This window comes from Phlebotomus argentipes, unplaced genomic scaffold (assembly GCF_947086385.1).
Source record: "Phlebotomus argentipes unplaced genomic scaffold, Phlebotomus argentipes genome assembly contig_17, whole genome shotgun sequence".
NCBI classification, from domain to species: domain Eukaryota; kingdom Metazoa; phylum Arthropoda; class Insecta; order Diptera; family Psychodidae; genus Phlebotomus; species Phlebotomus argentipes.
Window position 1 is genome coordinate 214132 of NW_026776166.1, and position 12434 is coordinate 226565.

The 12434-nt window shown below is 41.6% G+C and overlaps 4 protein-coding genes across 6 annotated transcripts in view; 2 read left to right on the forward strand and 2 right to left on the reverse strand.

The window, feature by feature from the left end:
- Positions 1 to 9: 9 nt before the first annotated feature.
- On the reverse strand, positions 10 to 2924 carry LOC132256792 (ubiquitin-conjugating enzyme E2-22 kDa). Of its 2 annotated transcripts, XM_059753341.1 has the most exons (5): positions 2522 to 2924; positions 1587 to 1822; positions 1362 to 1525; positions 393 to 524; positions 10 to 283 (listed from the first exon to the last, which is right to left on the reverse strand). In XM_059753341.1, the coding sequence occupies exons 1-5, from the start codon at positions 2585 to 2587 to the stop codon at positions 198 to 200; spliced, it is 684 nt and encodes a 227-aa protein (XP_059609324.1). In that variant the 5' UTR covers positions 2588 to 2924; the 3' UTR covers positions 10 to 197. The 2 variants fall into 2 exon arrangements, with proteins under 2 accessions (XP_059609324.1, XP_059609325.1); XM_059753342.1 differs by having other exon boundaries at positions 10 to 524; positions 2522 to 2919.
- Positions 1844 to 8887, forward strand: LOC132256790 (ribose-phosphate pyrophosphokinase 1). Of its 2 annotated transcripts, XM_059753338.1 has the most exons (6): positions 1847 to 2212; positions 2963 to 3155; positions 4979 to 5162; positions 6016 to 6072; positions 7358 to 7456; positions 7883 to 8887. In XM_059753338.1, exons 1-6 carry the CDS (start codon positions 2149 to 2151, stop codon positions 8432 to 8434), a joined length of 1149 nt encoding a protein of 382 aa, XP_059609321.1. In that variant the 5' UTR covers positions 1847 to 2148; the 3' UTR covers positions 8435 to 8887. The 2 variants fall into 2 exon arrangements, with proteins under 2 accessions (XP_059609322.1, XP_059609321.1); XM_059753339.1 differs by lacking the exon at positions 6016 to 6072 and having other exon boundaries at positions 1844 to 2212.
- Positions 8815 to 10038, reverse strand: LOC132256791 (UPF0046 protein C25E10.12). Its single transcript, XM_059753340.1, has 2 exons — positions 9912 to 10038; positions 8815 to 9853 (listed from the first exon to the last, which is right to left on the reverse strand). The coding sequence occupies exons 1-2, from the start codon at positions 10032 to 10034 to the stop codon at positions 9083 to 9085; spliced, it is 894 nt and encodes a 297-aa protein (XP_059609323.1). The 5' UTR covers positions 10035 to 10038; the 3' UTR covers positions 8815 to 9082.
- A 451-nt stretch (positions 10039 to 10489) lies between these two features.
- Positions 10490 to 12434, forward strand: part of LOC132256767 (protein furry) — a 40859-nt gene continuing 38914 nt past the window's right edge. Inside the window, exon 1 of the mRNA XM_059753314.1 lies at positions 10490 to 10568. Coding sequence (XP_059609297.1) covers positions 10514 to 10568 — 55 coding nt within the window. The 5' untranslated portion in view covers positions 10490 to 10513. The remainder of the gene's footprint in view (positions 10569 to 12434) is intronic.

Genomic DNA, 12434 nt, shown 5'->3' on the forward strand with positions numbered 1-12434 from the left:
CAAGAGAAGTGACCATTTTAACATTTTATTACACTTTTCAAATTTCACTCAATTTCTCGTCTCTCTCTTTATCAGCTGTAAATATTATTCTTGCATTCAGGAATGGTTGTTGCGCAAAAAACGTAAAGGCAAAGATTGATCAAAGAAATCCTGTAATTTGTATCATTGTCTCTCTCTCTCTCTCTCTCTCTCTCTCGCTAGATATTATTGTTCAATTTACCGCAGAGGCTTTTAGTTTTTACAATTTTTTTTCTCTCTGGAGATTCACCACAATCAACTGAATCTGTCAAAAATTAAAAAGGCCGATCGAAAGGGAAAATAAAAAAAGAAATAATCAGAATGTTTCAGGGGCATTCGTTAAAAAGAGCGCAAGAATATTGATAAAAACTAACTAAATAAATTTTGTGTCGCTCTTTCAATGTCCCAATTGTATCTGGATAGCGCGGCCCGCGCCTCATTCTCCTCAATCCCCATGTCTTTGAGTCTCTGTATCTTCGCGTCCAGCTCGAGGAAGTGCAGAGGACCTGCAGAGAGACAACAGAGTCATTGCAGCGAGTGACGAAAGACGCTTATCACAATGAAATAATGCAAAAAACTGCAGCGAACTGCAGAAGATTAGACCAGCTGGAATCTCAGCAAGATAAACAGAGCAAACCAGTACACAAGGGCTAAGATATCAAAACACGAATCCATTTGCACACTTGAGAAGTTCATAGAGAAGCTGAATTGAAGCTCTGCAGCTTGAAAGTCTTTCTTCTGCCATTGAAATCATATTTCTGCCTAAATTCAGAAGCATGATTTTGACTAGATTAAAGTAGAATTGAAAAATGACGCCCAATTTCTTAATCATGAGCGACTTCAATTAGTAAAAATGCAGAGAAAACAAGAAAAATAGGGATATTTTCTGGCGTACGAATCAAAATTTAAACAGCAAATACAGTGTTTAATATATAAAATAGAGGCTTAGAATAAACAAAAAAATCACACTTGTTAAGGATTCAATAAATAGGAACAAGCAGTTGCGGAAAAAATTACAGATAGATGATTTCGCAAAGCCAAGGATTTGATTTCAGATATAAAATAATAATAAAATTGACAATCACTTCTTAGCTTAGAAAATACTATTCGTAAAAGCAACTTGATAATTGACGAGACTCGCTAAGCTAAATTATAATCGTTATCTTGACGATTTTTCATGTCTTTCTTCAAGGGAAGCTTTGTTGAGTGAATCATTTGCATTAGATAAGCCTCGGATCGATAATGAATATTCTTCTCTAGGAATGATTAAAGTATGATTTATGTGAAGCAAGAAACCTCCTAAAAGAGCTTGCATGAGTGAATCTAAATCGCAGCATTCTCACCGTTTGCATAAGCATTTGTCCAGTGTCTGGCGGTGAGGACAAACATATCATAGTTGTCTTTATACTGTGACGCCACGACTGCGTCTTGCGGGTCGTCGGGCTCAGCGGCCGACAGGAGAGCCTGGAGTGACAGCAGAACCGTCCGCAGAGTCATCGCCGCGGCCCTGAAGACGAGGACGAGAATTAGAGCAGCGCGATTGGGCGGAAATACTCGGCACTACTCACCAATTCTCCTTGAGGATGTCCAGGCAGATCGCTCCGGTGACAGAGGAGATGTTGGGATGCCAGATTTTTGTGATGAACCGCACCTTGGGCGGATTAAATGGATACGTTTCCGGTACCTTGATCTCCAGCTGAAACTTGCCGCCCTCGTACGGAGTGTCGGGCGGTCCCGCGATCTCGCCCTTCAGTTCTGTCCAGCTGTCATTGATTAATTCTATTTTGATGCTACATTGTACGATCTGCAAGACAGAGAGAAGCTTTCCTCAGCTGATAAACTCTTGACCACGCGAATGCACTCCGGGAGTGAATTTCTGCCTGACTGATAAGTGTGATTGAAAAGCGCGCACTATTGATTACACAAGTGCGGCTCTGTGTCACGGGGGCATCCCGAGGGCGGCGAGGCAGAGCTCATGTCGTGGGCAGGCCAGTGTGCGCAGCGCGAGAGTCTCAGGAGGCGAACAATTGCGCGTCCCTTTGACAGTGACAATCGCGAACGTGTGTTTCTCGTGCGCTCCGTCACGGCCCTAGCCAATGCTCACGCCCGCCCGCGACCGCTCGCGACACAATGGACAGCAATGCTGCGGAATCTGCCGACTTGGCCAACGAGGAACCGGCCAGCAGTAACATTGGTAAGAAAGCCCCACTCGGAGACTCTCTCACGTCGCCGCCAACGCAGCGCCCTTGCCAATCTAATTCCACGCACAGCGCCGCCCTTATATGGCCGGCAGGCAAGTCCCTGAGGAGTTCGCGCTCTCCCGCAGCGCACGGATCATTGCTAAACTTCCCGGAAAGAGAGTTCTTTATGCGGAGCACAAAGACCACACTTTTAGCCAGCCAACTTTGTCCGCCTGACGCACAGAGCTCGCTCCGCGAATCGCCCCAGCAGCGCCACAGATTCATTGTCTAGTCAATCTACTGGTGAAATCCCATATGCATACCTCCTCGCTCTTTATCACTTCTTTGAACTCGCGTTTTATTCTCGAGACAGCCATGTTCGCCGCCATTTTGTTTCTGTTGCTGAATTATTTTCGCTACACATCCGCACTTTGGCCGTCCACTGCCAATTCGCTAGGACACGCTGAGGCAATTTCTGGGCATACAATCACCTGCCCACCCCTGTCGATACAATTCACCGATCACTTGGCGAATTGCGTGCGGATTTCAGCGTGATTTGTTGTTTTTTCTGCACACCAAAATACTCACTCCTCTGACAGCTCGACCCCACACACACACACACACACTCTCGCACGCTCTCGAGCTCTGATTGGCCGCCACTCGAGGCCCTCGCAGCGCCGTGCGCCCCCTGGCGGGGTTTCTGGCGTCAAGGTCGGCTGCTAACTTCACGTGGCTAACAACTTTTTTTCTGTTTGCCATGCCAGTCATCAATTCGATCCGCGCGAAATCGCTTCTTCGCAATCAACTGGAGAAAGCCACAGTGATACAGTCCAGGATGCCCAACATCAAAGTGTTCTCGGGAACGTCGCATCCGGATCTCGCGCAGCGCATCGTGGATAGACTCGGCATCGACTTGGGGCGCGTGGTGACGAAGAAATTCAGCAATCTGGAAACATGGTGAGTGCCTTCTATTCACCGGACCCTTTTTCCTCGCCCTTTTTTCATCTACTTCCACTCGCTATTCTACCTGCTCGGCATTCTTTCGTCACGCTGCGGGGTGTGTAGTTTCTGGGAAATGCAGCGGAATGCAGGCTATTGAGCTGTGAGGATGTTTGTTTCGTAGTTTCATGCAATGCGATGGCGAATGCGAGTGTCGTGTGAAAATGCGATTTATCGCCCACGGGAGGCGAGTGTTCGCCCACGGAACATCTGTACCGTCGCGAGGGGTATCCTTGGGGCCACCTGGTGTGACCATCAGGCGGAAAACGCGTGTGCTTGAGTGGTTTCGGTGTTACATAAAAAAAGCCCTTCGGGGAAAAGATGTCATCGAGATTTGAGGTTATGCGCGTCCGGATACCATGCGCACTCGCGAGAAGCGTAATATTTTGATAAAATTGGAATTTATCACTCTGTGTGTCGCCTCATCTGGCTGCGGTGATGCCGAGAGGAGATTCCACACGTGCAGCAGTGTCAGAATGCTGGCATTTGTTTATTGCACAGCACACGATCAGGTGACGCGTGCCTGTTGTGTGCAAAAAAAAATTGCTGCAGAAGCTTTCTGCGACTTTGAGCGCCACCGGGGAGTTTATTTATTTTCTGGCGTGCTGCTATTGCCGACATCCACACCGCTGGAATGGGCGGGGGAGTAAACAAAGCCGCAGAATGTTTGGTCGATGTAAGTGGATGAAAATAGGCACGGGAGCGAAGACATTTTGGGGGCGCTGAAGTGCCTTCTCTCCAGTGGTCAAGTGTCGGCTTCTGACCACGTGTTCTGGGCAGCGGCGATAAGATAAGAGGCCGTGAAAAGGGGGCAAAGCATCAAGTCTCGGCGATTGCTGACGGGCAGATCATGATGAGCGCTCAATCCTCCTTATTTTCCCCATCGCAGGACAATGTTGCTCTCGCGCGCGCTGTGTTGATAAACTTTGACTCTGTTTACGCGATGCAGCGATCGAAAGGGTTGCAAAAAGTCAAATCGCTGACGAAAGTATGCCCACAAAAACATGATGTTTTCAGCATTGCAATGCAACTGCACTCGAGAGGTTTATCAGCTTATTTTTGGCGTGCGAGTGACTTTATCAACTTGAAAGAAAATTTATTGCTTCTTTGCCGGGTTTTTGCGCTCAACCCCGGAACACTGCGGAATTCATGTAATGAGATAAGTTTTAAGGTTTTATTGACTGACTTTCAGACTGATCTTCGAATGTGTATGATTTAGTGTCTCTCCAGAGCAGATTATTGCTTATCAGTTTTTTGTGCCAAGGCTGCGATAGTTTTCATTTTCAATCAAGCTTAATTTACATAATAATTATAAAACTTTTCATTTCGTTTGTACTGAATAATAAGTTTTGAGTTTTGGAGAGAGAATCGTGGAAGTTCTCGAGCTAAACTTCTGAATTTGAACCTAAAATCCTTCATCAAACAAACAATAAGAAGGTTTAAAATGAATGAAATTTTTATCTTCCATAAATGGATGGCATTAAAACAATTCTTTTCTAAATTAAAATATATATATATGATGAACCAACACGGTGTTATTGGAACTCTGCATCACTTTCGCCTATATTTAGAAAATCAGCCAAAATCGATTTATTGATTTCTGAGAGAGCAAGAAAACATTATTTATATGTTGATTTCTAAGAGAAATTTACTCCAGAAGCGCTTACTTGTAGCATTAATATGAATATTTTAACATAAACTTTAACATAACAGAAATGGATCATTTTAATGCTCAAACATCACTGTATCAACTTTAACGCTATCTTCTTTTTTGCTTGCAGCGTCGAAATCGGAGAGTCTGTGCGCGGCGAGGATGTGTATATCGTGCAATCGGGCTCCGGTGAGATTAACGATAATCTCATGGAGCTTCTCATCATGATCAACGCATGCAAAATTGCATCAGCTCTGCGAGTCACGGCGGTGATTCCTTGCTTCCCGTACGCCAGGCAGGACAAGAAGGACAAGGTAAGAATCTGAGCGTCCGGAGCGCCTCGGAATCCTTAGAAATTGAAGAAATTGTTAATTTTTCTTATTGATTTTATCAGAGAATATTTCTTCATTTATCGCCTTTGCTCTTATTTTCTTTTCATAATGAATTTTAATCTACTTTCTCTTTAATTGATTTCGGAATAAAATGTGGAAGCTGATATTTTTATTATAGAATTTATAGTTAAGTTTTTATTTTGTCTTATGTTTATTTGAAACGGTGCAATTTCTATATTCTTTTAGCTTTTTCTTGAACAAAAAACCCATAATTTGATTTCTTCTGTAAGTAACAAAACATCAGACTTTTGTGATGTCAAAGAAAACACTATCGAAATGAGTTTCTTTTTATATTGTAAAATGTTGAGAGATTTTTTCTTTATATATTACAGTGAAATGTGATCGTCTAGTTGTATTTTATCCTTATTTTCTTACCATATTTTTCCCTCTAGTGTCTTTATCTCAAATTAAACTCACACTTTTCGCTCTACATTACAAATAATAATAATAGTAAAAGAAACATTCTTTCCCTGAGATTTTTGGTGAATGTTTTTTTTTGTTGTAGAAGAGAATCTTGAGAAACCTTGAATTCAGGCTTTAATTTGGCTAAACTGCTTTTTCTCTTTTCTATTTGGTAATTGTTAACACTCACAAAATTGTTGTTTAAGCTTTTATCTATGCTTTTGCATTGATTTACATAAACAAAAATTGGTGTTTGGATTTCTTGAGTGTGCTTTTTCCGTGTGTTATTTTTACTCCTCTTGAATAACAAACGTTTTGTAACGAAACCTTTGATGAAAAAGAGACGAAACTGATCTATTTACTCACCCTACAGACCGGTGGAGAAACCCAAAAGGTGAAAACCCTTAAATACAACGAATGGAAGTTTCGGGTATTGCTTTTCTCTTATTTCTACTTTGTTTTTCTGTTTTCCTCCTTTTTGTCTCTAATCCTTTGTTAATTTGTCTGTCTTTTTTTTCTAATCTACTTTAACACTTCACAAATTTGTGGATAATAAAATTTGTGTGATTAACGATGAAGAAAAAAAATGTGTGAATTTCAGAGATTGTGTGTAAATTTTGCATGCGCTCAAATCTAACATGCAACATAATTCATTCATTTCATTCTATGCAACATGGAATATCATAAAAATTTTGGATGAAGGACATAAAGAGAGAGAGAGAGAGAAAGAAGCGATAATTTCGTTTATGAACACGCGAGAGTGAAAGAAAACAAAGAAAACAAGACAGCTTTCCACATTTTAATTGCAAATTTCTTCTTCATTTCTCAATTTTTATTGTCTCTTGACGAATCAAAGATTGACATGAAAAGAAGCATGGAATTTTGAGTTTGTTCATAAATGAAATTATTGTGTCATTTTGCAAATTGAAATTAAAAAAAAAAAAACACAATTGGGAAATATATTCTTTTGGCTTTCACTTTCTTCTATCAGTTTTGTTTGATCACTTCTTTTCTTTATTAGGATTTTGTACCAGATTTGCATACAGTGAGTAAGAGATGATGAAAAGTGATGAATAGAAGTTGAGATAGAAAGAAAGAATTTATTGAGAAATTCAAGGTTTATTTTTTCTTACATTTGTTAACAAGTAAATTTAGCAATTTCACCTTTTTTACTTTTTTTCAATAGATGAGCACAGAAATTAAGTGACTTCTAATCAAAATAATTTGATGGCAACACATAAAAGTGTTAATTTGTGTAAATCTGGCTACAAAAAGGGACAAATTAGCATGATTTATTCCTTCTTCTTTTTTTTTTCTTTTTCAAAACTGCGTTGCATTCTTTTTAACTCTTCTAGGTTGTTTCGATTTTTACTTCACTTTGTGACACTTTTTTCTTGTTTATGTTTCTGAGTCAATGGCGGAATTTATTTGACATTTTTTTGGTTAATTCTGTTTGTTCAATTATTAACAATTTTATTTTTCAGGATTTTCTCATTTTTAGTCATTCGATTTTGATCAAATTGAAAAAAAAATTACAAAATTACACAGAACACAAAACAAATCGGCGTGACGAAAAAGCGGCGAATGTTAGTACACAGAAAAAACAAGCGGCCAATTTTATTGCATTACTTCATTGAATGAAGAAAAGTGTTTCGATTCCATTTTGAATTAATGTCTCATCTTTCCTTCCATGTCCGTGTGCTGCAAATCTAAAGAGTCGCGCTCCGATTTCGGCTAAGCTGGTGGCGAACATGCTTTCGGTTGCTGGAGCTGATCACATAATAACAATGGATCTGCACGCATCTCAAATTCAGGTAAGATTTTAGCATATTTTTCAGCATTTAGTAAAGCGGAGAAATCAGACAAAATTATGATAAAGAATTGCTTGATAAATGGCTTCATTTTTTTTTTTAGTTATTTTTAGTTCTCCTCTTCTTTTCTATGGTCTAAAAAGAGGACAATTTAACTTCATTTGTAGTCTGAGTGTTGACGGATTTTCAATATTTAATCATTACAGTTCATTCTCATTGCTATCAAAGTGATATTTAATTGAGCCTAAAAATAATGATATCAATTCTGTGAATATTTCTGTCAAGTCACCAAACGAAAAGTGTGTTTTCACCCAAAGAGTCAGAAGAAAAAAAAATTCGGAATAGCGAGATAATGAAGAATAAATACAAAATAATAATATTTTGCGGAAAATTTCAACCTCGATTTTACAATCATTTCTCTCTTTTTAGGGCTTCTTTGACATTCCTGTGGACAATCTGTACGCCGAGCCGGCCGTTCTCAAGTGGATTAAGGAGAATATTCCGGAGTGGCGCAACTCGATAATCGTGTCTCCGGACGCCGGCGGCGCCAAGCGCGTAACGTCGATTGCAGATCGGCTGAACGTGGAGTTTGCGCTGATTCACAAGGAGCGCAAGAAGGCCAACGAGGTGTCGTCCATGGTGCTGGTGGGCGACGTGAAGGACCGTGTGGCCATCCTGGTGGACGACATGGCGGACACGTGCGGCACGATCTGCCACGCGGCGGAGAAGCTGATGGAGGCTGGCGCGACGAAGGTGTACGCAATTCTCACGCACGGCATCTTCTCCGGTCCGGCGATTTCGCGGATAAACAATGCGTGCTTCGAGGCAGTGGTGGTGACCAACACAATCCCGCAGGATGGTCACATGCGGGACTGCCCGAAGATCCAGATGATCGACGTGTCGATGATGTTCGCCGAGGCAGTTCGTCGGACGCACAATGGCGAGAGTGTCTCTTACTTGTTCTCTAACGTGCCTTACTAAAAAGGAAAATGACACACAGGAAGGCAGGAAGAGAAAAGATGTAGAGTCATTTCGGGGAGTGCTTGACTCTCTCAGCGACGAGTGGGAGAATCTCTGATATAAATTTTCGATGAGAGTGCGTGAGAAGGCAGCAAAAGTTGTGAAATTGCAAGGGAAAAAAAGGAGGGAAAATTGTATGAAAGGGTGCCATCAATGGATGTTTTTATAGCTAAGACATTTTCAGAAATCATTTATAATTTGTAAAACTGTATGGAGAGCGAGAGAGAGAGAGAGAGAGTAGAGCAAAGTGAAGAAATTGTAGATGGGCTAAATGAAACATTGATATATAATTTTGGATTGTAAATATTCCTCTTGCCTCTAAAGTGAGAGAATTTTTGAGAAATTATCATTTATAGAAACTTCTGTTTTACGAACTTTTATGCAGGAATATCATAGTTTTATCAGGCATTATAAGAAGAAAAAGATTGAGAGGGAGAATTATTGACGATTGTTGATAAATTTCATGCAGAATTTTTATTATCTCGAGTCTAATGAATATGGAAAATAATAAAATGACACCATTTTAGATTACTATGAGCGAGATTCTTTCAGAGCGCGTGAGTTGAGCTTATGGCAAGTGACTAGATTCGGGTGCTGGAGAGATTCGGCTCAGTCCCTCGTGTGTCCCGGCGGCAGCGTGATATCGAACACCACCGGCGGGTTGCTGGGCAAGTAGTTGATGTCGCACGTGGAGGCGTTGATGAAGATAATCTTGCCGTCGGACGTCACGCCGTAGCCTTCGTGGATGTGCCCGAAAACGTGATATTTGGGCTTGATGCGCTGCTGCACTGACGACAGGAGCTCCACGCATCCCGCGCGCACGCCGGTGCAGCACAGGTCGCCGTGACCCAGCGGCGGAGTGTGGCTGATCAGCACGTCCACGCCGGCTGGGATGGCGTCCCACTTGGCCAGGCAGGCTTCGCCGCGCGGCAGATTGAACGCCCACTTGCAGAACTCCGGCTGCCACGGCGTGCCGTAGAACTTGAGGCCATACAGCTCGATGCACTCGTCCTGCAAGTACACCGCATTCGTGAGCTGCCGCTTCACGTTCTGCACGCGTACGGCCTCCGCGAGGCTCTCCTTGGTGTTGCCCAGCGTCGGGAGCTCGTCTATCAGCGCCGTTCCCGCGTGCTTCCGGCGCTCCGACGACATGCTGTGCACTGACTGAAACGTCTCGTCGAAGCTCAGCTCGTGATTTCCGGCCACGACCAGCTTGTGCTTGTGCGGGAGCTTCTCCAGCCACGTATTGAATTCCACCACTTCGTCAAGGCCGCCGCATCGCGTGAAATCGCCCGCGTGCACGAAGATATCACCATCGGGAATGTTGAACTTGATGTAGGGCGTGAGGCCGTGCGTGTCACTCATGCACACCACCCTCACCTGTAAAGAACAATGGTCAGAGGTGGCAGAATCTTGTTGGAACCCTGAAAGACCTAACCTTATTCTGCGGAACACTTCCTGTCGGCGGTTTCACGGCGATTTTTATCACTCTCTGACTCTTGGAGATCTCCGCCCAGGCCGCTGTCGGATTCCCACTGAGATTGTGCACCGGAACACTCATCTTTCCGCGTCAATTAACTGCTTTGTGCTGCAAAGAGATGGTAAACATCCTCCCACTCTGATGCACTCAACAACATTCCAGTTGGAACTTCCAGATTCCTTCCAATTGCAACGTTTCTCCGACACCCTGTGATCATCAGCTGATGTCGCAACATTTCACTCGCATTCTCTTCTCGATTTCACACAATTATCTCCACACAATTTGCAATCATTTAACAAAATCTGATAAATGACTATACTTACTACGATTTTTCACCCAAATTGATGGGTGTACAGAGGAAAAATCCAATGAAATGTGACCTCAAACTCACCCTCAATTTTTCCTTTCTCTCGGTTGCAAAACAGCTGTCAGGAATGTTGACAGCGAGTCAGTTTTCAATTGCATTGGAAATTGGTGAGTGAAAAAAATCGGTGTTCGTGCAAAACAGTGTGTTTTGGTGAGAAAAACCCAGTTTTTCCCGTACTTCTGCATCCCACGCGATGGAGAATGTACCGGAGAACACGATGGATGATAGCATTGACGAGCTGATTACAGGTAAATGGGAAAATTCGCAAAAAACTTACTTGTGAGGTTAGGTCTGCGAATGCGATAAGTTTTTCACAAATTTCCGTGGTTTCCGCACATTTCCTGATTGATTTCCTCCTGATAACTGTTGAGCAGTATCTCTGAGATAGTTTCCACAACAATCGACAATCAATCGTTGAGTATTTCTTTGGGAGGAAAACAATCATTTGGGGGCGTCTTATCTCTCGTTTTTGCCACTGATAAGTCCCCTATTTCACTGTAAATTCTCCGTCTGGATGATTGTGTTTGTTCACGTGATTCACTTATTCAATCAATTCGCGGAAGTGATAAGAACACATCTGCAGGTTGAGGGGTGATATTCGAGTAGGTCTTCTGGAATTCCCTTGCATTGTCCGGAAAGTTGTAAATGAATTTCAAGAGGCATTTTGTGAATTGAACGATAATAATGACCGTGACTCACTCTGCTGTGCTCTAGAGCTTCATAACAACACTCTAAAAGCCATTGAGAAAGAGAATAATGTGCATTGACAAAGAAATAATGCGGGATTAGGAAGGCAATTGCGTGTTAAAAATAGTGGCACAGTTGGGAAAATCGAGCGGCAAATCATCAAATTTTTTTATTGAAATTCAGAATACATCAGGATTTTGTCTTCAAAGGATTCCTTAAAGATAAAAAATAGTTGTTATTATCTGCTAGACTTACAATCTGTCGTATGCTTGCGACTATGAATTTTATACGACAGTCGTGTCATTATCCAGTGGAAAATTTTAAGAATATCTCTAGACAAACCAATAAATTCGGTTACTTTAAAGGAATGGCTTAAAATTTCACTTACAAGATATTGATTACAGCAGCGTTTGTCCTAAATTTCTTAATAAATTTCTTTCAAGTGCAAAACTTGAAGATTCTTCATCATGACGTTTAACTTTCAGCTTTGAATAACTTAAATATTTATACAGAAAAACTGTGAAAAATTCATGCAGCAGCATTGATTAACATGGAAATATAATTCATGTTTTGATGAAGGGAACTTCATGGAAATTATGTGGCTTCGAAAACTCGTGTTTACCTGAAAGTTTTCCACTGAATTCCCAAAACTTTTCTCATCTGTCACTCTATGGAAGGTGTGCAAAGGCTACAAAATTATCCCATATTTTTATGGAGTCCTTTGAGACTTTTTCAGCGCGTGAATAGCAAATGCATACAAAATTCATATTTTTTTTTGTCGAGAATAAAAAATTGTTGCTCAGGCAATTTAGCCAGTTTATTGGTGGAGTTGTTCATTTATTCCTCAGCTGTTGACAAGCGACAGTGACCGTATTCAAGAATTCGTGGTGGTGAAATATTTTTGTCACTCCCAAGTTATGTGAAGAATTCTGCGATGTTTTGCGCATTTCTTCTGAAATTGCGGTCTGTTTTCACAACATGATAGACAGAAAAGCGTCGCGATAAGAGGATTGGCTTTGAAGAAATGAGAATGAGATTGCGCTAATTTGCTATCTCTCTCTCAGGTTTTGTGCGTCTGTCCAAGAAGCATTTCGTGGGAATTCCATTGAGGAAGTGAAGTTTTATGTAATTCACGAGGAGACATGATTAGTTTGCATTCGATGTGTTTTTGCTGGGGAATCGAAAGACTTGCAGAATCGCATGAAATGATTCTGACGAGAGTGGACGAATTTCGTCTGCATGCGTGGTTTTGGTACATTTTAAAATAGCCAGTGGATAAAAGAGCATAAAAAGAGAGGGAGAAAGAGAGATACTAACTGATATTTGACGAAAATAAATCGGATTTGAGAAACAACATGTGATTTTCATGGGGGAAAAACGGGGAATAAAGTGTGTGAAACGCATGACATTGCTCTGTTTATTTCTTC

What these genes read in the sequence shown, in the direction of transcription:
- LOC132256790 (XM_059753338.1), top strand. Translation starts at nt 2,149, where the DNA reads ATGGACAGCAATGCTGCGGAATCTGCCGACTTGGCCAACGAGGAACCG. An exon ending in TTCAGCAATCTGGAAACATG is followed by an intron (nt 3,156 to 4,978) that starts GTGAGTGCCTTC and finishes TTTTGCTTGCAG; the next exon opens with CGTCGAAATCGGAGAGTCTG. An exon ending in ACAACGAATGGAAGTTTCGG is followed by an intron (nt 6,073 to 7,357) that starts GTATTGCTTTTC and finishes GCAAATCTAAAG; the next exon opens with AGTCGCGCTCCGATTTCGGC.
- LOC132256791 (XM_059753340.1), bottom strand. Translation starts at nt 10,034, where the DNA reads ATGAGTGTTCCGGTGCACAATCTCAGTGGGAATCCGACAGCGGCCTGG. An exon ending in GAAGTGTTCCGCAGAATAAG is followed by an intron (nt 9,854 to 9,911) that starts GTTAGGTCTTTC and finishes TGTTCTTTACAG; the next exon opens with GTGAGGGTGGTGTGCATGAG.
- LOC132256792 (XM_059753341.1), bottom strand. Translation starts at nt 2,587, where the DNA reads ATGGCGGCGAACATGGCTGTCTCGAGAATAAAACGCGAGTTCAAAGAA. An exon ending in AAGTGATAAAGAGCGAGGAG is followed by an intron (nt 1,823 to 2,521) that starts GTATGCATATGG and finishes TCTGTCTTGCAG; the next exon opens with ATCGTACAATGTAGCATCAA. An exon ending in GACAAATGCTTATGCAAACG is followed by an intron (nt 525 to 1,361) that starts GTGAGAATGCTG and finishes GTCTCTCTGCAG; the next exon opens with GTCCTCTGCACTTCCTCGAG.